Source organism: Centruroides vittatus, unplaced genomic scaffold (assembly GCF_030686945.1).
Source record: "Centruroides vittatus isolate TY-2023 unplaced genomic scaffold, ASM3068694v2 scaffold_435, whole genome shotgun sequence".
NCBI classification, from domain to species: Eukaryota; Metazoa; Arthropoda; class Arachnida; order Scorpiones; family Buthidae; genus Centruroides; species Centruroides vittatus.
The window spans coordinates 1,994,837-2,021,144 of NW_027122708.1; the positions used below are offsets into that span (position 1 = coordinate 1,994,837).

General features: G+C 28.5%; 1 protein-coding gene across 1 annotated transcript in view; it reads right to left on the minus strand.

Annotated features, from left to right (window-relative positions):
• The window catches only part of LOC136989028 (GRIP and coiled-coil domain-containing protein 2-like), a 39,676-nt gene extending 13,659 nt beyond the window's left edge, over positions 1–26,017 (minus strand). The window contains exons 1-6 of the mRNA XM_067287070.1: positions 25,858–26,017; positions 20,349–20,408; positions 12,596–12,680; positions 10,873–11,069; positions 7,857–8,063; positions 404–3,274 (exon numbers count right to left, since the gene is read on the minus strand). Of these exons, the coding sequence (XP_067143171.1) occupies positions 404–3,274; positions 7,857–8,063; positions 10,873–11,069; positions 12,596–12,680; positions 20,349–20,402 (3,414 nt within the window). The 5' untranslated portion in view covers positions 20,403–20,408; positions 25,858–26,017. The remainder of the gene's footprint in view (positions 1–403; positions 3,275–7,856; positions 8,064–10,872; positions 11,070–12,595; positions 12,681–20,348; positions 20,409–25,857) is intronic.
• Positions 26,018–26,308: the final 291 nt, after the last annotated feature.

Below are 26,308 nucleotides of genomic sequence, written 5' to 3' on the forward strand. Positions count from 1 at the left end.
AAACAAAACAATACCAAATGAAAAAATTCTTGTATTATTTTGTTTTGTTTGTGATTTATTTATCTAATAATAATATTATCTAAATTCTCACTATAAAGCAAACAAATCAAAATTGAATCCATTTTGTAAAATTAGTTTTAATGTGTTTTTATAACTGATCGTATTGTTCTAAATAAGAGTTACTACTTTATTAAAAAAATTTCCAATATTCCCCCTCAATTTTTTTAAACAAAATTTCTTATAAAAACATTTCAATATTTTTTTATTTTAAATTTATTTTATTTCTTTTAAGTTTTGTCAAGAAATATAGTAGTAAATAACAAACAAATAAATAGTATTAAAATAAAATTTTAAAAAATGTTTTGTATTAAATTAATTGTAAATATAAATTAAACATTATTACCTGTTTTTTTGAATCGGCTAATTCTTTTTTAGTTTTTAGAGCAACCGCTTTAATTTTTCTCATTTTATCATCTGATTCTTTCAGTGATATCTGCAGTACTTTAATATTTTCATCATAAGACTCAGTTTGATTGCTACTTTCTTGCTTTTTATTATTAACATCAATCAATAATTCATTTTTCTCCTCTAGAAGTTTGTCAATTGTCTGATTAAGTTCAAATATTTTGTCTTCTAAACTTTTAATATGATGCTCTTTATCAATTATCATAGTAGATTTCATATCCAATTCATTACATAATACAGCCTTTTCTTCAGAAAACTGCTTAATTAAGTCTTTAGTGGCAGAAAGTTCTGATTTAATATCTTCAATGGATTCTACTTCATCTGTTTGAATATTTGAATCCTCTGTTTGTTTACATTGCATATCATTTCCTACAGTTTTCTCTGATAATTGGTTTTTTAAATCATTAAATTTTTCTTCCAAGCTTTGATATTTATTTCTAAAAGAAATTTGTTGCTCTTTATGCATTAAAATATGATCTTCTAAATCATTACTGATAGCTGCTTTTTCTTCTAATAATTTTGTTACTTCCTTTTGTAGGGTATCAAGCTGAGAAATTAAAGATTCTACTTTTTCTTCTAATTTATAATTTTCTTCTTTGAGGAAACCATTATCTGTTTTAAATTTCAAATATTTTTCTTTAAAATTTTCTAATTGGATAATGTTTTCATTTGTAATAAGTGTTTCCATAAATTCTTCATTAGTTTTTTGTAATTCTGCATTATTATTTTGCTCAGAATTTTTTCCTTGCAAATATTCTTTCTCACAATGTACTAGAGTTTTATCATCCTCATTGGCTGTTTTGTTCAAGTCAATAATTAAATTTTCTAATTTCCTGTTTGTCTCTTGTAAATATTTACATCTTATTTTAAATTTTTCATTTTCCTCTTTAATATATTTGTAATCTTCAATTAATGGACAATTATCAGATAAATGATAACCTTCTCTATGTAAATTATCTAATTCAGTTTTATATTTTTCTAATTCAGTTTGCAAAAGATTTATTTTTGATTTTTCATCAGCTAATTTCAAATCAGCAGTTTCAAGATCTTTAATTTTCTCTTGTAATTGGCAATTCAAATCATCAATCTGATTTAATAACGAATCCATTTGACAGTGTATATTCTCGACTAAATCAGATTTCTCGTGAAGTTTTTGTTCAAACAAATCTTTGTTATTATTCACTTCTGTAATATTTTCCTGTAATGCCCTGTTTATAACTTTCATTTCTTCTAATTCCTTTTCCAAAAAAGTTTTCTCTTGTGAAATGCTAAACAAAGATTTTTTAATTTCTTCATATTCATTTGTTAAATATTCTATTTTATTATGTAGCTCTTGTTCACTAGCAATATGTTTTAATTCCTTATCAGAATTATTATTATTTTGTAAATAATTACTCTCAGATAGATTTATATTATCATCTAATTCTGTCTGTGTGTCTTTTTCACAGTTCAAGTTTTTGGTTTCCTTTTCATCAAAGTTATTAGAACAAACTAATGACATATTTTCTAAAAGATTTTCTTTTTCCAAAATTTTAGTATTTAGCTGTTCTATTTCTTGTTTCAAAGTAGTATTATCTGTTTTAAATTTTAATAATTCAGAATTATCTTCAAACTCTTTATCAATTGAAGTAAGTATCTGTTCTTGAGAATCAAATGAACTTTCACTATCAATCTTATTTTCTTTTAATAAATTTTCATTTTCATTGCTGAGTTTTAGAGTATTACATTCTTGTTTTAAAGCTTCAATCTGAGTTAAAAGAGTAGTTTTTTCACTTTCTAAAAGTGCTTTTTCATTTTCTATAGAAATATATTTTTCAGATATTTCTTCTAAAGCATTAAGTTTCTTTCTTTGATTATCAAATTCGATATTTATTAAATCATTTTTGTTTTTTATTTCATGTAGTTTTATTCTTAATTTTTCATTTTCTGTTGTACATACATGTTCTCGTTCTTCGGCAGCATGCAATTCCTTTTCCAGCTTGCGTATATGTAATTTGTCATTCTCCAAATCTGCTTCAATTATTTTAATTTCTGTTTTCAACTTATCATTTTCCTCTTTTAATTCTTTAGCTTCATCTTCAACAAAACATTGCAGATCTTTGACCTTATCCAATTCTTCTACTAAATCCAAATTGTGTTGATGTGCTTTCAAAAGTTCTTTTTCCATATTAGAAATCTGATTAAAACTTTTACTAAGTCGTTCATTAACAAAACTTTCCATTTTCTCTTTAACTTCTTTTAGTTCATATTTCAATGCTTCATTTTCTTGCTTAATATTATTCAAATTACCAATTATTATTTCTTTATCTTTAGTCACACTTTCTAAACTTAATAACGATGATTCCAATTTAGCTTTCAAATTATTTTTTTCATCAGATAATTCCTGTATATGTATTTGTAAAGCATTATTTTCCTGTTTTAGTTTTTCTAAACTGATTTTAAGATCATTGTTTTCATCAATTTTAACAGCCAAATTTGTTTTTTCATTTGATTGTTCCAGTTGCAATTTATAATTTTCAATTTCCATTTTTGTTTCTTCAAGCTGTTTTTGATTACTTTTTAATTCTTCCACCATCATTTTATTTTCTTTTTCAGAAGACTGTAATTTTTCGGTTAAATTATCCTTAACTTCAACTATATCATTTATTTTGTTCAAAAGTTCATTTCTTTCTATTTTAAGGAAATGGATTTCTCCTTTAAGATGTTCAACTTCTCTTGTTTCTTTATTGATATCTTCTTTCCATGATTTTAATGATTTTAAAGCTTCATCTCTTGCTTCTGCCATTATTTTCAACTCGTTTTTTAAAACCTATGAATAAAAACATTTTAATGAAATATTTGGACATATAACACTAAATAAATATTTATATTAATTATGATTAAAATTATCATACAATAAGACAATCATTTTAAATTTAATACAGTAATACCTCGACTTACGCTACCCCGACTTACGCGAACGCGGAGTTACGTGATTTTCAAATCTCGTCGATTCGTCTTTTGTTTGAGCGCCACACAACTCTTGATTACTCACTCTCCCCACACTATTGTTCAGCTTACATGTTCGGACATGTCGTGCGGAATCAACGCATAGCTACAATTTATTTTTTGTTATTTATTTCTGTGTTTGTTATATCTATGGAGACTTGAGAGACTCTACTATGTCATCTAAACGAAGTAGAACTGATTCTTCTGCATCAAACAAGAAAAGAAAAACTTTATCTTTGGAATGTAAAGTTAACATTATTAAAGACTTTGATACAAAAATGAAAATTTGTGAATTGGAAAGAAGTTTGATCTACCGGAATCGATGGTCAGAACATTTATAAAAGGTAAAGAAAAAATTCTCAAAGCTGTGAAAACTTGACAGAAGGACTCAGTTCAATTGAAAAGGGGTTACAAATTTTAGAAAATATAGACTCCAATGAAGAACGCATTTCTTCTACAAAATGAGAAATAAAAAGATTATTAGCTTGCTACGAGGAAATTTTGCGGGAGAAAAAAAAAAATCTTTGAGCCGTCAGATGAATTTGTTAGATTTTATGAAGCCTTCTACAATACATCAAAATAACTTCGGTTTACGATTTTAATAATATAATTTGTTATACGTATATATTGTCTAAGATTTTATTAAACATTTTTTTTCTAAATTATTGTTTTCTTTAGTCTCCGGCCCTAATTAAAAATAACTCATATGTATTTATATGCAAAATTATACCCCGACTTACGTGAATTTGACTTACATGGTTATCGCTCGGTCCCACCTATCGTGTAAGTTCGGGGTATTACTATACCTTAAATTCTTTAATAATTTTTTAATAATACACTCCGCGACAATAGTATAACCCACCCCTCTAATTTTTTATATTTACGGTAAAACTAAATATAAGTAAATAAATTCCTAACGCGCCAGCATTGTTCACTTGATTCTAGAACTATGGTATATATATAGTTACGTTCCGATGTTGCTTTGTTACGCAGCGGCGAAGTTATTGGTTTGATAGCGCGACAAAAGTATAACCCATTCGTCTTATTGGCTCAAGCAGCTCGGTGCACTGGACATGTCAATTCATGTTTATACTTGTTTCGTGTCACTCGTAAGTTTTTACGCATAAATAAATTGTTTAAGTTAATAATTGTCTATTTTTTATTTAAAATGCCACGGGGAAAACACTTAAACGAAACTGAAATTGATATAATTAAAAAATTACATTCTGAAAATTATTCTAAGGTCAAAATTGCAAAAATCATCAACAGAAGTCATCGTGTTGTGCGAAATTTTTTAAAAGATCCCGAAAACTATGGTAAGAAAAAAAGGACAGGTCGACCGAGAGCAACTACACCACGAGAAAGAAGATCAATTTTAAGAGTTGCGTCCAATCCTACGCTTACCGCAAGACAAATCGCAGCGGAGGCTGGTGTTGATACGAATTTAAGGAATGTTCAACGTATTATACGTGAGTGTGAACATTTAAAACGTAAGAAATTAACAAAAAACCGCCGTTGTCTAATAAACATAAAGTAGTTAGATTACAATTTGCAAAAGATCATGTTCAATGGAAAAAAAAAGTGGCGAAAAGTTATTTTTTCTGATGAAAAGAAGTCCAATTTAGATGGACCTGATGGTTTTAATTACTATTTTCACGATTTAAGAAAAGATAATTTTATATTGAGCCGTCGACAAGCCGGAGGTGGTAGTGTAATGATATGGTCTTGTATTGGATACTCAGGTAAAATGGATATTAAGTTCTGTTCTGGAAAAATAAATAGTAAACGATATATAGAAGTAATAAACGAGCGAATTAACTCTCATGCAATGCGAATTGCTGGTCCTAATTTCATTTTTCAACAAGATAATGCCAGTATCCATCGTGCAAAGGTAGTTAGAGACTACTTTACTGAAAAAAAAATATTCAAGTTCTTGAATGGCCAGCGTATTCTCCTGACTTGAACATAATTGAGAATTGTTGGGGAAATTTATCACAAGCTGTCTATCGTGGATCAAGACAATTTACTTCTGTTGAAGAGTTAAAGAAGGTGATAGTTGACGAGTGGCAAAATATAAATCAAGACATAATTAAAAAGCTATATGACAGTTTACCGGACCGAATGATTGAGGTGATAAGTAAAAGTGGTGGATCTACTAAATATTAATCTATATGAATGATTATTGTTTGTTATATTTTTCTCGAATTTTTATTTAAATTTCATTACCTGGGTTATACTTTTGTCGCACTGCAAAACTCAATATCATTTGTATTTGGTTAATTATGCATTTAATAAATAATGTATTGGTAGTATAATAAACTTACTAACACCCAAATTTTGTGTATTAGTAATATATTAATATAACTATAATTCTTTATCAGATATGAAAAAATTAGGGGGGTGGGTTATACTTTTGTCGCGGAGTGTATATATACAGTATATCGTATTTCTTCAATTAACCTGCAATCACATGGCAGCAGTGATTTTCTGCACCTACTAGTTTTTTTTGCATTTTTCACTAAACTTACTGGCTTATCTCTGCATCTATAATATCTTCATGCTATATACATTATCCATCTGAATGTAAAAATTTTCTCTGCTTATCACAGACCCTCAAAAAACTGCTGCCTTATGCATGTAATAATTTTTACATATACAATTTTTCTTTATCATCACATGATCACACGTATAAAGCAGCAAATTTTCCTTCTGATATCATGGCAATTTACAAGTCATTACAACTTTGAATGCTTGTCTCCGTAAGATAGCCTGGGATGTTTTGACCTTCAACAGTTTAAATGTTTCTGCAGGTTTATAGTGTGCCTGAAAAAAAAAAAAATAATAATGATAATAATTTTTTGGTCCTTCTGATAAATATCTCAGCTCTCCTGTTATTTATTTCCAGCTGAACTTGTTTCACATTAGTCCAAGCTATCATAAAGTTTGAAGAGCTCCTATAGTGGTGTCGTCAAGGACATTGTTTTGTAAACAAAACAGTATCTAGTATACTAAACAAGTATGATGTCGAAATTCGTTACACACAGAGAAGACACATTACTGGATTTTATAGAATCATCAAATCCGAAGAACAGCAATTACATGCAGTGTAATTATGCATGAAAATCAGCAGAAAGTTACTGCCTTATGCATGCAGTTGTACTTAAAAACCATATGTGATTGCAAGTTAAATCCACGGGGTTTATTTTTAAAATGTACATATTTTCCAGAGTTTATTTTGAATACCTTGAGTTTTTCAAGGCTAGGATTAATTACTTTGTAACAGAAGATAAATGGGTAAAAATTGAAAGAAATACCTTAATTACATCTACATTTTCCAAACTATCAAAACCATTTATTGACTGTATTTTTGGATTACTACTATAATATTTGGACCATTTTCATAGTTAACCAGATTCAACATCTTCCAATTTAGTTACTACATTGTCATTTGTGTCCGCTTCAATTGTCAACTACAATCTTCTGGTTCACACTCACAACCTTCAAGTTTTTTTAATTATCCTTCAGCTGATAAGCTTTTGACTTATGAACTCAATTGCAACATTACTACATTCAATATTTAACAATATTTATAATTTTATTTCAAAAATCATTTCTGTGAATCTTGGAATAAAAAATGCTATCCAACTCTATACAGTCCAAAGAGGTAGAATTTCAACTCCTTGAGAAGTTTAACTATAAGTTAAATTCCTTACTTGTCACTCATAACTATATTACACTATACTTCAATATGTTTCCCATGCTTTTTTAGACCAGGATTTATTTTTAACAGCACCTTTATTCCCTGGAAGTTTTTTGAAGAATAGGTTTTAATTGAGAAAATATTGTATATATGTAATATTTAAATATCATACATATCACTTAAATTCATCAAAATAGCAATCAATAACCATTTATAGATAAAAATAAAAAATAAAGATGTTCCTCAGATATCTGTATTAAGAGAATCTTTTATTTTTCTTGCACAATTTTGATTAAATATTTATATAAAAATATTAGAAAGAAATTTAACTTAAATAAATTATGAAAGTGATATTTCATAATTTTATTTTTTTCTTGTAATTACAGGAAATAATAAATTAATTATAATTAAAGACTTAACCACAACAAAAAAAAATATACAATTTTATTTTCTTCCTTTGCACCAGTTTATTTTGAAAATCAATGCATAAACGTTTTGGAATTAACTCAAACTTATTGTTTTGTTTTATTTTTTAAAATTATAAAATTTTTACAAATCATTAAATCTATCATTTTTTAAATAACGATTTTTAATTGTAAATAATGCTTTTTGAAATTAATTTAGTAAATTTTTTTTGTTTAATTTAAAACAAGATATTGATATACAAAAATAATTATCGCTATTATAAAATATTTATATGTACCTTGTTTTCTGATGACAGTTTTTCCATGTCATTTTGAAGAAACTGACAAGTTGTTGTTAATGTTTCTAATTTTAATTTCATACATTCTAATTGTTCTGAAAGCTGATAACTTTTTTCTACATCTTTAGTCTTTTCTCTCATTTTCTGAAGAGACTCTTGTAATTGACAATTTTCTAATTTACATTCTTCTAATAGTTTTTCATATTCCTATTTGCAAGAAAATAGAAATATAAAAGCTAATGATTTAATTATAGAGTAATAAAATTTTGTTTAATTACTTGTTAAATATGAATATCAAAACTAAAACAACAAATCTAAACATAAAGATAATCAAATTATTAAATAATATTTGAAGTGATAAATTATTAATAAATTAAATTTTAAAGTTAAACTATGGAATGTGAAGATTTCTCCATACATTCTGACTAAATTAATGATGACAGATGTCATTATATAGAAAATGTTGTTACCTGAAATATTAGGATATATTTTAATATTTATATAATATGTAATATTTGATATATTTTAATATTTAACTTCCAAAAAGATGAACAAAGGATTGAAATGAAGCATGAGATATAATAGGACCAGCAAACCATATGTTATTGATCAAATATCATCCATCTTGGAATTTTAATATAATTCCAAAGACACCAAAATAGGTATTATTCAAATATCTGTTTTCCACAAAAGGGACATTCTATGCTTTAGGAAAACAGAATTTATATGTGAATAGAATTTTTTCTTTACTTTCTATTTCTGTTGTTCCCACTTTCAGAATTTTTCCACAAGTAGAAACTAGCTCTTTATATGACATTTTTATGCTCAGAAATGAAAAATTTTTGTTTTCAGCAAGTGGAAACTAGGATTTATTAGAGCAAAAATCAGTGATTTGTTCATATGAAACATAATAATAATGTTAGTTTACGAGGTCTGTCTGGAAAGTTTGGAAACTTTGCAAATAGAAGTTGTTTGTGTTTACTTAGAAGCTAATCAGTTTTGTTGTCTTCAACGTAGTCCGTTCCTGAGTCTATGCACCAAATCCAACATTTCTGCCACAAAAAGTATACTTTCTGAAATGCTTCTTTTGGGATGATGTGCAGCTCCGCTAGCAAATTTTCCTTAAAGCATCAATGGATTCAAAATGGCAACTTTTGAGAGGATTTTATAATTTAGGAAACAAAAATAAGTCTGCTGGCACTTAGTCCACTGAATATGGAAGTTGGAGAACAAGTGGTATCAAGTTCTTGGCCAAAAAGTTGTTATCAGCAGTGATGTGTTGGTGGGTGCATTGTCATCATGTTGTTCTCTCCAAGCAGTCAGTCTTTTTTCTTCACTACTTCACAAAGACGTTTCATCACTTTCAGATAGTATTCACGTGAATGACACTTTCAGAATTGAGCAAAACAATTGAACAAGACCTTCACATTCGACCAAACTTGTCACGCCTTTTTGGGTCATGGCAAAGATTTTCTCACCTATTCTGATAACTGACATTTTGTTTCCACATCATACCCATAGATCCATGTCTCATCCCCAGTGATGATGCTTTTTATGAAATCTTCATCAGATCTAACCCATTACAGAAGTTCTTCACTCACTAGCACTTACTGAAAGAAAATCATAAAATGCAATCAACACATGTTTATACAAATGAATGTAACACAACTACAAATGAAGATAGAACACTAATGCTCTCGGCAGATAGTACACAAAAGTTGCTGCTAGAGAGCTGTGCAAGCTGCATTCAGATTCAATTATTGGTTAGTGAGTAATTTAAAAAGTTTGTGTACATTAGAAAATTCTAATGATCGCCTAAATGATTGGGTGATTGTTTAGACAACTTTTAGGGGATCATTGATGTTTCTATATACTTATTCAGATGTATGTTATACTCTGTGAACATTCCAGACAGACCTTGTATATTTATTAAATATTTTAAAGTTAAAACAAAAACTGATATTCTTTAGTTATTTTAAGAAAAATGAAGCTGAACAAACCTAATAACAAAGGTACCAAACCAATAATAGAATTGCAGATTACCAAGAGAGATATTGCAGAGGCACTTGTGATGAATTAACTTCTTCACAGTATCTTTCAAATGCATTTCAATATAAATGTGTACGAGTATGTAGATTATTTATGAACATGGGAAAAACAAAATATTCTGTATAGGATAGTAGTATAATAAGGATTATGTAGAACTTATAGTATGTAACCATTACAATTATTCAGAAATGAAATTAAACCAAAATAGAAAAATGATAAGGAAAGGCAGTTAAGAAGCTGTAATGATGATACAAGATAATTTATTATTATTTTGTTATAGTATGAATATAGAAATTATAATGCAAGAATAATGTCAATCTCATTAATAATTTTAACTTATATAAGTGATATATTCATTGATATTGATATACAGCAGAGCATTGATTATCCGAAAGCCGATCAACCAAAACGTCAGTTAACCAAAAGTGTTCCAGTCGGACTGTGTCACGCTGAATCAAATGTTCTTGATACTAGATTAACTTCTAAAGTATAATTTTTTTTTTGTTTTTATATTTTTCAATATATTTATTTTGTACAAAATAAAGAAATAATTTTTAAAGATACAATAGAATGATTATTATTATAAAAATTTTCGTTACACTTAACATCGACAAAAATTCAACATGAAGCAACCAGAGAAAAATTTCAACATGGAATATATTAATATACTATTATTGGGATATACTAATATACTATATTAATAATGTATTTTTTTTGCACATAATCGGTTATCCGAAAATTCGATTTTCCGAATAACCCCAGTCCCCAATTGATTCAGATAATCAACGCTCTACTGTACTGGGAGTGCTTGCTAAAATGATTGAAGATTCTTTCTAGACATTGTATTACAATTTCTTGTCTCAGTTCTTCAAAAATGTTATTTTTTTCTCTAAATATTTACTGAATTATGGATGCATCTTATATACCAATGCCTTATAAAATGCAATATTTAAACTATATTATTTACCTGACATTTATTCAAATGTTGTTCTTGAGCAGTTTGCATATTTGCATGAACTAATATTGCTTCATCTTTTTCTGCTGTAATACTGATTATTTTATTCTCCAATTCTGTAATTTTAACTTTAAAATTTGCATCAGAACTATGAAGAGAAACTGCTTCATTTTTCTCTTTTTCCAATGTTATACATCGTTCATTCAATTCTGAAATAAATTAAATAAATCTTATTTAATTTTAAATTTAATATTCTAATTTTTTTATTAAAAAATTAATAAATGAAACCAATTTTAAAAGTAAAATTTTAAATTTATTGTCATTCTTAGTTCTAATGTGAGCTATAACTTGCTTTATAGCTCATACGAACCTTGTATTAAAAAAATAAAGTAAAATTTAAAATTGTAGCTTAAATTAATCAACAATAAAATTATTAAAAAATAAAATATATTATACAATATAAGTCATAGGCCAAACAAGTGTATTTTTACATGTTTTTAAAGTTTTAATATTTTTCTTGCTTTTTATTATAATGGACATTTTTATTTCAATAAAAATAATTTAATGTTTAGTAAATGTATACCTGTATAATCAATTAATTAATTTTACAATGTCTTGTCAGAAAAAATCCAGTAAAACCTTCTTTGTTTATCTTAGTTTTGTGCATTATCTTTGTAATATTCTACTAACTGGTTGTAAGTTTTTATTACAATATATACTCACTAACATACTTCTTTGCAATTTATTGTAAAGTGAATTTTCAACTTTCTTCTTGGATAAGATTCTTGTTGCTTTTCAAATAAAATTGTAAATCCTGAACCATGGCAGTTTAATAAGTCTATATCAGATAATGTGAAATTCGGATTTTATCTAGTTTTTCCGAATTAATTATTCCTACGATTTTAGAAGCGAACAACCGAATTCGTGGAAAATATAATTTGTAACATTGTAAATTGTACACTCATTATCCGAATTCATCATTTTCTTCCGTCCGACAATGATCTCGTAACTTAATTCCCACAGCAAATCTATAAAAACCCGTGTTCTTTCCCCCTCGGGGGAGTCTCTTTTGATCTGCCAGTCGTATGACAACAGTTAATTTGTGGATGAGCCGCAAATTAACTGTTCATCGGAGTCGTGAAAATTTGACCTAGAGCCTATAATTTTGGATATTCCGTCGTCTACGGACTTTGCAAAGAGGTATGAAATGATATCTGTAAACTCTCTCTCTCAAGCTCCCCCTACGCATAATTGAGAGTTAGAATTGTAGCTTAGCAAACTTAGAATTGTAATTAAATTTTTTGTTGATTTTAATAAATATTGTTTGTTATTAAACATGGTGTCTTTACTCGACTGTCGTCTACGCCTTTTCGTTGACCCCATCTCACCTCCCCTCCACTCGCGTAACGCGTAACAAAACATAACAGCCATCCTCGACAAGTGAGTAGGTCAACGACCTGTTGCCAGAAGGAGGAGTCTGACTTCTTCCAACCCCCCCGAACTCACAATAAAATTCATTTTTTGATCCCTACTTCAGAATCATTGCATTGTTATCGCCTATAATATAATCAAAGAATTAACCGAGAAAGCTTGTAAAGCTTTTGAATGCAACTTATATTAATTTTTTACAAATTTGTCATATTTTTTAATGGTTGGGTTAAATGAAATTTTAATTAGCAAGTGTTTATTGTATATGATAAATTATCTTATTAGTATAATTAATATTAATACTTACCATCACATTTATGTTTTGTTTTTTGCAACAAAATAAGCTGCCTTTTTACTTGCTTTATCAAATCTTCTTTGGTCATATGTTCTAGCTATATAAAATTATAAAAATAGAATTAAGAACAACAACAACTATTGATTGAATTTATACTCGTATATACAGGATGATCAAAAAGTCACTGTGGCCTTCTTATATTGTGTTATTTGTAATAAAACAATGATTTTTTATTCATCCTATATATCAAAAACTAGAGAACAGAATTACTCAAAAATTCTTTATACAAAACAAATATCTTAATTTAAAAAACTTAGACATTTTAATTTATCTGTTTTTTTCATTTTATATATTAACTGTATAACATGTTCTACTGTATATTAAATATTTTTCTTGTCTTAAATGATACTGCTTTATTTATTACCGTATTTTACAGACTATAAGACGCACTTTTTTCTTCAAAAAATTGCCTCCAAAATTCAGGTGCGTCTTATAGGTAAATTTTTAAAAAATTGTTTAAAAATTAAGGTGCGTCTTATAGTCCATAAAATACGGTATATGATTTTTCTTTCAAAATATAACAAACAAAAAATATTAAAGCATTAGAAATCAATTTTAAACTCAAGGATAGAGAAAATATTTTAAACCGTACATGGTTCCAAAAGTCATATCTAAATAACTTTTATAGAGTATTTTTTAAAATTAAGTTTGTTATTCAAAAATATATAAAATTATAAATATCAAAGTTATTTTATATCTACACCAAAACAACAGTTTTTGTTATAGATATTTGTAAAAGTAGCATCATAAGATATACCATGTTTATTAATGTTTATGTTGAAATTCTTTGTTTTTAAGCTGTAGAAATGACTTATTCTTTTCTTATTAATACAGTCAAACCTGTTTTTATGCGGTCTTTTTTTGTGCGATTTTTTATTTGTGCGGTATAGTTGGCAACTAGTCTCGTGCGATTTGTCATGTCTCACGTTGACGTATTATAGCTAAATAAACTTATTATAGCATAAATAAACTTATTATAGTAATATTATTGCATGAATATGCGAAAAATGAAATAATTTATTTTTTAAGTCAACAAAACACCACCTGGACAAAAATATGTAAAACAGACGATAGACGAGATGATGCAGTAAAGTGCTGACATCTGTTGTCAATAAATTCTGTTTTGTACGGTTTTGAGTTATTTTCTACGTGAGACTTTTTTTATGCGGTCCCTATTGACCGCATAAAAAAATATTTTTTTAATTGTGTTGCGAAAACTATTTTTTATAGCGTGAAGTTTCGTGCAATTTTTTTTATGCGTTTTTTTATGCGGTCCCTATCCACCACATAAAAACAGGTTTGACTGTACTTATTATTAGAGATGGGAAAATATCATTTTTCTTGAATTTGAATATTAACCAGATTTTGAATATTCAAATATCTCAAATACTTAGTGAACTTGTATAACGTTATTATTAATTAATATAACTTATAACTAAAACTTTATATAACCTAGTTAATAATTGATTTAATATTTATTATTTAGTTTGTTTTATTTTACTTCAATATATTAATACATTATTAAAGTAAAACAAAAAGTAAAAAGAAAAACAGTTTTACCCATATGGTTTATCAGACCATATACAATACAATGCATATGTTACTAAAAAAAGTCCTTGTTAATTATTCAAATATTTAAAATTTTTTGTCAGCTCCTCCTTTGGGTAATTATGGATTTCCAACCATACATACAGTCACGTATGGTTCAATATTGGAAAGTACTTGTAGTATTCAAATTTAAATTTTATCAATGAAATATTCATGCTCTCGAATCTTGGAACTTTCTACTATTCAAATATTTGCCCATCTCCGTTTATTATCTAATCTCCAAGTTTTGATGGCATCTAATCACTAGTTTTATTTTATAAAACTCCAGTTGTAATTTTACTTTAAACAAAAATAGTGATAATGATTATAATTCTATAATCAAACTAAAACACTAACAGAAATTCAGTCTTATTTATTATTGTTTTTTTCCTTTATTACAATAATGATTTAGAGCTTAGAGGAGTACTAATACAGTAAAGTTTATATTTATAGCTTGGACTGAAATCAGCATCTCAGAAAACAATAAAGAAACCATAATGCTGAAATTTGACAAAACACTAAAAAATAAAAGTGCAATGTAAAAATATAAAAACTAATTAGCATCTAGATAATTAACATCTATTATCTAATTAGATAATAGATGTTAATCATCTTAAAAACACAAAAAATTATTATAATTTAGTGTCTTAAAAAGGACAAATTAGTAAGCATAATAAAAATAAATTCTGGATTTGGCTATTTATTAATTTTCAACAAATTATATCTAAAAAGGTATCTCATTTTGAAAATTATCTGTATTGTTGAGATAATTAATTAAATAATAAACAATATTATATAAGAAAAAAGGAAATGGCAAATACATCACAAAGACCTAAAGGGAGTGACATGACAGAGCGGAAGCTAGCAAACAAGCAAGTGGACAATGCAGTATACACACAAAGAATGGAAGGTGAGATACAAACACTCCTTATTGACATTAATTACTTTAAAAAACACATTAGAGAAAAACAAACGCTCAAAACCTTATCACTACCGAAATCTATTGAGAAAGCCATACCCAATAGGAAAGCAAAGGTAATTAACCTAAAAATATTAAAGGCCACAATTAAATATAAATATATAGCAATTACCAAAATTAAAAAGAAACTCAAGAAACTAGGTGTTAAACAAGAAATTAATTTAGAAAGATCTGAAAAAGACAAATTGTATAATTATGAGGAAAAGAAACTTACATGACTAAGCAAAAGATTTGAATACCCAGGATCCAGAGAAATCAAAAAGTGGAAAGATAACTTAGTGCTAAACAAAACTGCCGTAGAGATACCAAGAAATACACTAAACATGCTAAAAAATGATTGGACTTTAACGGCCCAAACCAATGGGACAAACTAGATATCATATCATACCTGCATTATATATGCAGTAAAATAACCCCCCAGAGGATTACAATGATATAAAAATAGAAATTAGCAACAAGCTAAAAAATTATGTAAAAAACGAAAATAGGGGGAGAAAAATTACTGAAGAATTGTACATCAAATATAGAGATAGAATAGAAAAATTAAAAACCTACTTTGAAGCAAATGACATGGATATCATAAAAGCAGATAAATCAAAACAGATTATTATAGTGAAACAAGATTGAATCCAAACCAAAAAATTAGAAATAGTTAATAACGGGTCTTTTAAAGAACAACAGATAGACCTAAAAGAAGTTATTTACTTTGAACTCAAGAAATGAATAAATAAGCAAGTTAAATTAAACAATATAAAGAAAGAAGAAAAACAGTATATTTTAACAAATGAAAATATCAGAACCCCCTAAGTTAAACATACAACTAAAAACACACAAACCAGGCAAGCAAATAAGACCCATTGTCGACTTCAAAAATTCAGTCTTATATATATTCAGTATAATTTAGAAAGATACTTAAAACTGAAATTAAAAATGTATAAAAATTCAGAATACTCCATCAAGCATATGTGAGGCCGGGACTTTACCCACCCCATTGGGAAACTGGCTGTCAAGTTAGAGCCATTAAATCAGTGACTTATTTCATAAACAGGGCTGGTGTGGTTGAGGAATGGGGTGTGAGATGATTTAATTGTTGCATTCCCAACCTAATTGACAGATCCCTGATCATACATCATAAGAATGACTGAGGGATTGTCTGCCTGGGTAACTTTGGACGGTCACCTTACAGAGAGTTCAAAGCGGGACCTGCTGACACTCCTGTAGAGGGGACGGCGACATGGACAGCTGCATCTTATCCGAGACAGGAAAATACACATTAGAGTAAAATTTACGGGTCCATCATCCGGAGAAGGGCTTGACCCGACTCCAGAGGGAAACGGCCTGGACGGGGGAGTTTGAGGATGTTCAGTGACCCCTCGGCTGAATTGTGTCCCTGGCAACAGACCAGGAACCAATAGTATTACAGGGGACCACTGTTTGGACCAACCAAAATCTCGGATTTTGGGTAAAAATACTATAAAAGCCTGAAATCCCAAGGTCACGGGGAGGTTGAGGTATAGAGTGTGAGATCGGACAACCTGGGATTGTGTTGTGGTCACTTCGGACTAAATCAAGACACACACTCTCCAAAAGAAGAGAAGAACCCGATTTTCCGGAGACAAATTTGGACCGAGCCATCACCCAGACCCTTCATCTCTTATAGAGATGACTCCACCTGCCTCGAGTCCGGTGAGACCTCCTGCTTCTGGATCTCTCAACCACCACTGGCAGGGAACAGAAGACGACCTCAGCAGACAACTCTGCGGACCAGCATTATGGGTGGAAACAAACTTTCCTCCGTAGAAACTACAGTAACTGCTGTACATCCTTTACCTGGACAGCCTTTGGCTTTATCTGTAAGCATGTCTTTGACTAAATAAACATGGTAGAATTGGTCAATATGGTCTCTGTGTGGATCTCTTTGCGTCCAGCAAACCACTACCCCCATATGGTAAAAAGGCTTTCTTGTGTCATCCTGCCAGATCGCAGGCAAAGCAAGGGTCATAACCTTTTCACCTACAGTCGACTCCTAAGGCGAGTTGTGTCAGACCCAAAACCCATAGTGGTGTCCTCACGTTGGTGTTGAGAAGTGGGATTTAAGTCTCCAGTCTCTACCAGGCAGGGATAGACATATACTAATCCTTATACACGACATGAAAAATATAAAAATAAACAAAAACTTATAAACTTACAAGCCTAGATAAAGTAAATATGTACCCTTCAATAACGTGGAACCTAATAGAAAGTATACTAAAAGAAATTGAAGCAAAAGAAAAGGAAATTGATATAATAGAATTCGTATATAGGAGTAATTATTTTGAAGTTAACAATAAGTTCTACACACAAAAAACAGGTATAAGCATGGGATCAGTCATAGGCCTGAAATTAGCAGAACTTGTTATGGTAGATATAGATCAAACAATCAATAAAATTACAGGCATAAAGTTTTATAAACGATATGTGGATGACATAATTATACTATATGACCAAGAAATAATAAAATTAGAAGAAATAGAAGAAAAAATAAACAAATTAAATGATAATATTAAATTTAAAGTTGAGAAGAAGACAAACACAGAAATAAATTACCTAGACATTAAATTAACCAGAAAAGCAAAGCGAATTGAATTTGAGCCATATACTAAACCATGCGAGATCAAGAAGGTGATAAGCTACAATTCAAACATCCCACAATACATAAAAGAAAACATATTCAACATGGAGTATAAAAAAATCGTGAACAGAACAAGCTCACTACAGAAGAAGAAAAACATCTTAACGAACTACAAACTAAATTTCTATTAAACGGCTATCCACAACGTATAATAAATATTGGGTTGTTCAGAAAGTAATTTCGTTTTTTATTACTAGAGGAATTAGATGTATTTTTACCAGCTAATTTTATTTTAAACCACATTTTCATTATATACTTCGACAGCTGACATTTTAAGGCTTATTTGTAAAAAATTTTGTTTGATTCTGTGCAATTGTTTTTTTTCGGTGACCCATCAAATTTGGAAAATTGAAAGCATCATTTTCGGCATATTTTGCTTTTTTATAACTAAAAAACCAAAATGCTGTTCAAGACAAGAAAAAAATTGTGGTACATGTTTGGAGATGTGTTGAGAGAAAGACAGTGCCAAAACTGGTTTACAAAATTGCGTTCTGGCAATTTTAATATTGAAGATACACCACATTCTGGATGGCCATTTGAAGCCAATGAAAACAAAATAAAGGTACTGATTGAAGCAATCTGCCGTATAACAACACGTGAAATCACTAAGAGATTAAATCTGTTAAATTGAACCGTTTATTATTACTTAAAACGAATTGGTTTCGTTTCAAAGCTCGATATATGGGTTCCACATGTTATTAAAGAGAGATGCTCTCTATGGTGGGATTTTAAAGGAATTTGTTTTTGAGCTTTTACCAGACAATTTAACAATTGATTCGAAAGTGTACTGCCATCAAGTAAACAAATTGAGTAATATCATCAAACAGAAAAGGCCAGAATTGATCAACAAACAAAGTGTAGTGTTTTACCATGATAATGCCAAATTTCACACAAGTTTGGTAACTTGTCAGAAATTGTTATAGCTTAGATGGGTTGTGTTATCACACCAACCATATTCGCCAGATCGGGCACACTCAGATTATTACTTGTTCCGGTCTATACAAATTTTTTTTAACTGTAAGACATTTACTTGAAATGACAATGTCAAAAATCACTTGGATCAGTTTTTTGTAAACAACAATCAAAATTTTTATGAATGTGAAATCATGCTACTACCAGAAACAATGACAACAGGTATTTGACCAAAATGGTCAATATATAATTCAATAAAATATTTATTTATTATAAGAATATTGCGTTTATTTTTCTATGGAAAAAACAAAATTACTTTCCGAAACAACCCAATAACTGGGAAAGTAAAATCTACAATAAAAGACTGGAAAATAAACAAAACAAAGATAAAAGCAGATTAAGATACATATCTTTCCCCTACATTCATAGCTTCTTTGAACAGATAAATAAAAGTTTTGATAAAATAAATATAAAACTGGCACCAACTTATAGAAACTTACAAAAAAGAATCCGGCAGACTAAACCTGGCATAAATAAACGACCAGATAAATACAACACTACTGATGTCATTTACAAAATACCTTGCACATGTGAACCACCAAAAGCATACATTGAAGAAACAAAATTACAAAATATCCCTGAAATGTATTTTTAATTTTATATGAAGTGACATTGCCAGAGGGATACTTTAACTGTTTTACATTTGGAGGCAGACAAACAGCCTATAAAAGAAAGGTCAACTCCGCCGTGAAATGGTTAATTCCTCAAATGTGCATTTGAAAGGACTGGATTGGAATAAAGACACATTTGTATGTATTGTCTTTGAGGAATCTTTTTTAAAGATTTTTTGTAATGATGTGAGACAATTCATTACTGCAGCACAAATCATCAAGACTACTTTTTAGAACAATAACTTGTTAAAGTTTAGAGTCAGCCAATTTTTACCGACTCCAACTCCATAGTCCTGGATCACACACACCTAGCAATACTGCATGAAAATGGAAATAGGTGTTTCAGGATGCCAATGCAACCAATAGCCAAACAAAAAGTGTTAAAGAATAGTTTAAAAAAACAAGAAAAAGACTTTAAATGTCTTTTCTGGATAACCTAATCCTAAGATCTCAATTTCACTAAGCATGCATGGGATAAACTGGAAAGGTGCATTTGTTAATTTCATAAGCTAAGAACTTTTTTCAGAAATCTAATTTTAGTCATTAAACTTAAATCAAAGTACAGTATCAATTCAGAAAACATCAAATCATTACTAATTTCCTTGCTAATAGTTATTTATAGAATTTTCAGGAAAAGTGGCTCATACAAATTTCAGTTTTTGGTTATACAACACTGGACTGAATATTTTTACTTTTATATCAATGCTGCTGCTGTTAGAGGATTTATTAATTAATATAGATTTAGCACAAGTCTACTTTTAAAAAATATATTGTTTTCTTTATGGAACAGTTTAACATATTTTCTTTATTTAATTTTTTAAATGCTATATTATTTTAGTTTATTCATTCAATAAAATATTTAAATTAATAAACTAAATGACTTACAGGTACTTTGGTTGGTCTTGGATTTGGATCTGAAGTGGTGGTTTCATTCTCCATGGTTAACTAAAATAGGTTTGCATAAAATTAATTTTTTTAAATTAAATGCAGATATAGAATAAAAAATATATACATATGTTTAAAAAAAAAATATATATATATATATAATTAAAAAATTATGTATTAGATAAATACAACACTTACAAAGTAAGTGTTGTATTTATCTAATATACACCCCGGTGTATATGAGGAGGATAAATTATGTACTATCATTTAATTTCTAAACCTAATATATTAATGAAAACTGAAGACAGTCTGTTGAAACAGTCACTTTTTATTCCCTTTCATATTGATTTTTCATTAATTAATATGAAATTTTACCATCTGTCTAGATTTTATATTAAGTATATATGTAGAAATTATTTTTGTGTGTAGATTAGTTGTAGATCATGCTAAAATGTATAAAAACTTCAAATAATCAAAAAATAATTTTTATAATTGATTAATCAATCAACAAAGACAGCCCAAGTAAAACTGGGCATTTTATTTAACAGAATGGCAAAATATGTTAACTTTCTAAAAAATAATTTAAATGAAATACAGTAACAGACTCAGATTTAAAATAAGCAAAATTCATGTCAAAATTAATTATTCAAATAATATAAAAGATAGGCATTTTTTTAGGAATCAAAAAATATAAATTTATGAAGTATTTTCAATCAATCAATCAATCATTTATTTGATATGGCTTTTTGCCTTTACAAAGGGGGTACAAAAACTTTAGACAACATAATTACACACACTATGATAATTATCACTATCCAGGTATAGTTATATGAGTTGAATTTAGAAAACTATTTTAATACATTTACTAAATAAATATATTTATACAGTTTAAATAATGTTATAGAACTTCAGTTATGATCGTATAAAGAATTAATATTGAAATCAGTTAACAAAAAATTATTTTTTTAAATGTTCAGTATATTTGCAATATACAAACAAATGATTTTTAACATTTTCAAAATAAAGATTACAAAAGGAACAATTAGAACAAGGTTAGTTATATTAATTCTACATCCATTAAAAAAAAAAAAAAAGTATATTTGTTAAGATGCAGTTGTATTATCACAGATTTAATCTTATAGTTTAAATTTAATAACAAGTAACTTTGAGGTCCATGGAAAAGCTAAAGAATTTTCCAACAAACTAAATTTCTGCTCTATATAAAGATTACCTTGAGCCCAATATTTCTCTCTCAAAGACTGTTGAAGTTCAACTAACAAAAACTTTTTACCAGAAAAGTGAGTATAATAAGCAATTACTTATATTGCTTATTATAAGTCACAATGCTGGGCTGTAATTTTTAACCATATTTTTAATGTATTTAATTTAAAATATGTGCTCTCCACCTCAAAAGTATGATGTACAGGGGCAAGCGCCCCTGTATGTCATACTTTTCCTTCAAAAATAGATTTGTGCTGGTCATCTGTCTAACACAGACCTAGCCAACCCAAATTGTTTCGCGGGCCACTTTGATCACGTGTAACATTACGGTGGGTCACAATTTAGGCAAACATGCTTTTAAAAAAGTAAAACAAATACAAAATGAATAAGATTTTATTATTATACCAAGAGTTCGTACTTGCACTTGTGCATTATAACAATGACACATGCAAATTTTCATTTATTTAATTATTTTGGTATACACATAATGGGAAACAAAAGTTTTAATAGATATATAATATTGCTTAGCGGGCCACACAATTTAACGTGACGGGCCATGGGTTGGCCAGGCCTGATCTAACACATTACAAGGGAAAATTTTTGAATTGCATAACATGATTCTGGTTTGCATCGGAAGTTCTTATATAGTTAATTGGGGCCTCCTGCACCTAAGGTTTCCATATCTGTTCTTGTCTTTCATTTATCTAACTCTGTTTTCAAAATTAAGGAAAGACAGTGGGAATTTATAGGTCTACAATTTTTTCAAATTGCAGTCCAATAAATAGATGAAAATCCCAAATTAAACAATAAATGCTCTGCCAAGGAAACCCAAGTTATAAAGCTATGTACTTTATTGTTTTTCAGAGATTGCACAACAAACAGCAATTCATCAAAGGAAGAAGGTTCATCCAATAGTGGATCCACATTGTCATCAATGCCATCAGAAAATATAGCAAGAAGAGGTCCATAAAAAAAGCTTTCAAATAGTATAATCATTCAGTGACAGGGATAAAATTATATACAGGTTTTTAATTCTAAATTATTAACAAGCTTCCAAAATTCACTGGAATTTTTAATTTGTGACATCTGGAAATTAACTTTAGTCCAAAATAAATTCTTCTTAACCTTACAAAGAAATTAAAATTTTTTGTTTAGAGTAAATAATGAAATGTCTAGATCTTATTCTCCTAAAAGACCATAAAGCCCAATTTTTACATTTCTTCAGTTGTAGACAGTCTGCATCAAACTAAAACTTCACAATATTCCTTGAACAATTATATTTAATAAACATACCACTTTGAACCACAGATTCAAAAATCATATCAAGAAAGGATGAATAGTAAGACAAAGAATCCAAAAAGAATCTGCATTTAAAATCTTCATCTCTCTCAACAATATTAGACAAATACTTATCTAAACTTAAAAGTCCATACAAAGCGGCAAACTTCTTTGAGCATGGCGAAGAGAATTTAACTAAAAAACAATAGAAACTGGGAGATGATCAAAATCAAATTTATTCAAAATCTTAAAATCTATTAAATTATCAACTAATTCCGAGTTCATAACAATTAAATCAATAACAGATGCTCCCAAAGAAAAAATGAATGTAAAATTTGCCAGGAAATCAGCAAAGTGGCAACCATTTAGAAGAATCAAACCATACAATTTAACCAAATTCAAATAATTCTTACCTCTATAATTAAAAATCTTATCATTAGAATTACTATTATAAGAAAAATTTAAATTAGAATCAGTACGCAGCATATCTATTTCAGAAGCAATTTGATTGAACATTAGCATCACCAAGAATCAAAATATCATTATTATCCTTAAATGCAAGTATTAAGGTGCTCAAAGATTCGTGATTGTTTATAGAAAGATGAACCAAAATAATCGAAAGTTTAGAATAATCAGTAAACAAAGCTTCATACAAGTTGTTTTAAAACACCATATAGAACTATATATTATCTACAGATTTAACAAAACACAAAACATTGCTTTATTGGAGTGTTAATGAATGTTTATTATTTTTTTGATAATTTTGAAAAACAATTTTTCTTTATTAGAATAATAATATATTTCAAATTATTTTTCTAATTTTGTAAAAGAAAATAATAGTGTAGTAAATGTTTTATTTCAATTTAAAAAGTTTTACAAAAATTTCCATTAAATTTTTTATTTTAGAAAATAAATATCAGACATAATAAATCAATTTATGTTTTCAACCAGTTGTTTTTTTTTATTTAATTTCTATAACCATCAGATATCTATATTCATTTTGAATGTTTTAAAGGATGTGATAGGCTGAACATAAGATGATTATTAAATTCTTGTTTAGTTTAAATGCAAAATTTGAAGATTTGTAATTTTTTTTTATAATACGGCATAATATAATTTTAAAATTAATTAATAGAATGATTATTACTGCTATATTTAATGACAACAGACAATAAAACATATTTTTATTTTTAATGCAATGAAAAGATAATTTACTGATGCAAATGATAGTAGTAAATATCAAGATATATACTATAAAATAATAAACACTTCCATAACCTGACAAACCAGTGACAAAATTATCAGTTTGTTAGGTTATGGAAGTATTTATTATTTTCTAGTTTTAACCAGTTGTAAAGTAGCAGTTGTTAACCTATATACTGTAAACAAACAAAATAATTATAAGTAATTTGATAGAAGTTAATTTTAGGTCATATATATATATGACCTAAATCTCCAGCAATTTCATATAAATTATCACATGGAAATGTACTCCTGCTTTCTTCATCATTTATACAATATACCTATATACCTACCAAATAATCTTTTTATTAATAGGTATATTTATAATCATGGCCAATACAAATGATGAAGAAAACAGGAGTACATTTTCATGTGATAATCTGTACGTTTCTATATTCAACGATTGACTCAACAGTGAGAGAACAACGTTTCTAAATGGACCATTGAGTTCTCCATTGAGACTAGTGACGTCAGCGCTGTTTCACCGTTGAGCTCAATGGTCTCAACGACCTCAAAGATCATTGAGTATTCAACAAACTAACATGGCGACTTCCACGAAAAAGTAAATTTTGCTTATAGAAACTATCCATTCGCTGCTGTTGATGCTGTAATAGCAGACAGATTAATGAACGATCTGTATATGATAAAATATGTAATTGCACGATTATGTTGAATAATTTGGTCAATATTGAAATATTAAGATTTTTTTCATTTGTCCAAAATTGATTGCAGCCGATATTTAGCCCTCTTTAATTCTTCCTAATGATATATTCAAGAAATTAATTAAAATTATTAAAGAAAGACCCAGTATACAAGAAAATGATAGATATGGGTTCATTTGAATAAAAGGATTTATTCAAATAATGGTTAAGCGAGTTACTTTAATTATTTAGCAAAACAGTGGTGACTGCCACCTTCTCGTTACTTAAGTCAGCCATCGTGAAAAGTGACCTCTCAACAAAAGCGTTTCTTTTTTCTGCAAAACGTGACGTCAGATTGTTCAACGGAAGGACTCAATGGAAAATTCACTGTTGAGTCAACAGTTGAATATAGAAACGTACGAAATGTATATGGAATTGCTGGAGACAGATTTGAATTGGAGTGATTTGTTTCAGAATTTTCAGGATTTGGAGAAGTTTGATCAATAAATACTAGTGTAGATGTCACCGGTTTCCCAGGATTTAAACTAGATTGGACTCATGTCTGCATTTCAGAGACCTGTGAGTTATCAGATGTGTAACCATCACCTACAACTGATAAATTGATGGTTAATGTTACCCTAGGTATCGAAGATGGCAGCTCGTCTCCGATTCCAGCAATCAGAAGAAAGAAAACAGTGGGGACGCACATTTTAACCTAACCTAACCTAATCTATTCTAATGATTATGGTAATTTATTAGAATAGGTTAGGTTAGGTTAGAACGTGCGTCCCCACTGTTCCGTCTTCTGACTGCTGGGATCGGAGACGAGCTGCCATCTTCGATACCTAGGGTAACATTAACCAAATTGATATGTAGTGATAAGTATGTGACCACTGCAGGATGGCCTATGCATTAGGCTGAAAATGTTAGTGTATAAGCAAATAAATGTATCTCAGCAGCCAAAAGCGGCTTTAGTCATTTATTTTTGTAGTGTCTTTTAATTAAACTTTATTTCTTTAAATGAAAATTTATATTTTCTCATATATCTTGATAAGATCGCATGAAACAAATCATATACATTTAAAGAAAACATAATATGTGATATATAAATTTTGATAATTTTAAACTTTACTCACATAATATTCATCTAAATGCGTTTACTTTCTTTAAAAAAAGTATAATTTTTGATGTAAATATAAACAAAATATAATGATAAATACACTTATTACAATATCAAACTCTTATCAACACGTTTGCTTTCTAAACATGTTACAGCGCCCTCCTAACACAGATTCAAAGAAACAATTTGAATGGCGAACGTTAATTTTTTTTTACGAAACTAAAAAAAAAATTGCAGTTATTCATTATTTTTTCACGATTTCATTTAAAAATAAATTTTATAATTATATATAAAAAAATCTACAAAAATAATAATTTAGTTTTGTATTTTATAATAAATGAAATCAAAGTGTTTTAGACAATTTTTACTTTCCCGGCTGTTACACAGAGGAAAAGTATGACGATCCACCCCTCCCCAGATTTTTATATTTTGGACTTAGGACACCTCGAGAAATGCAA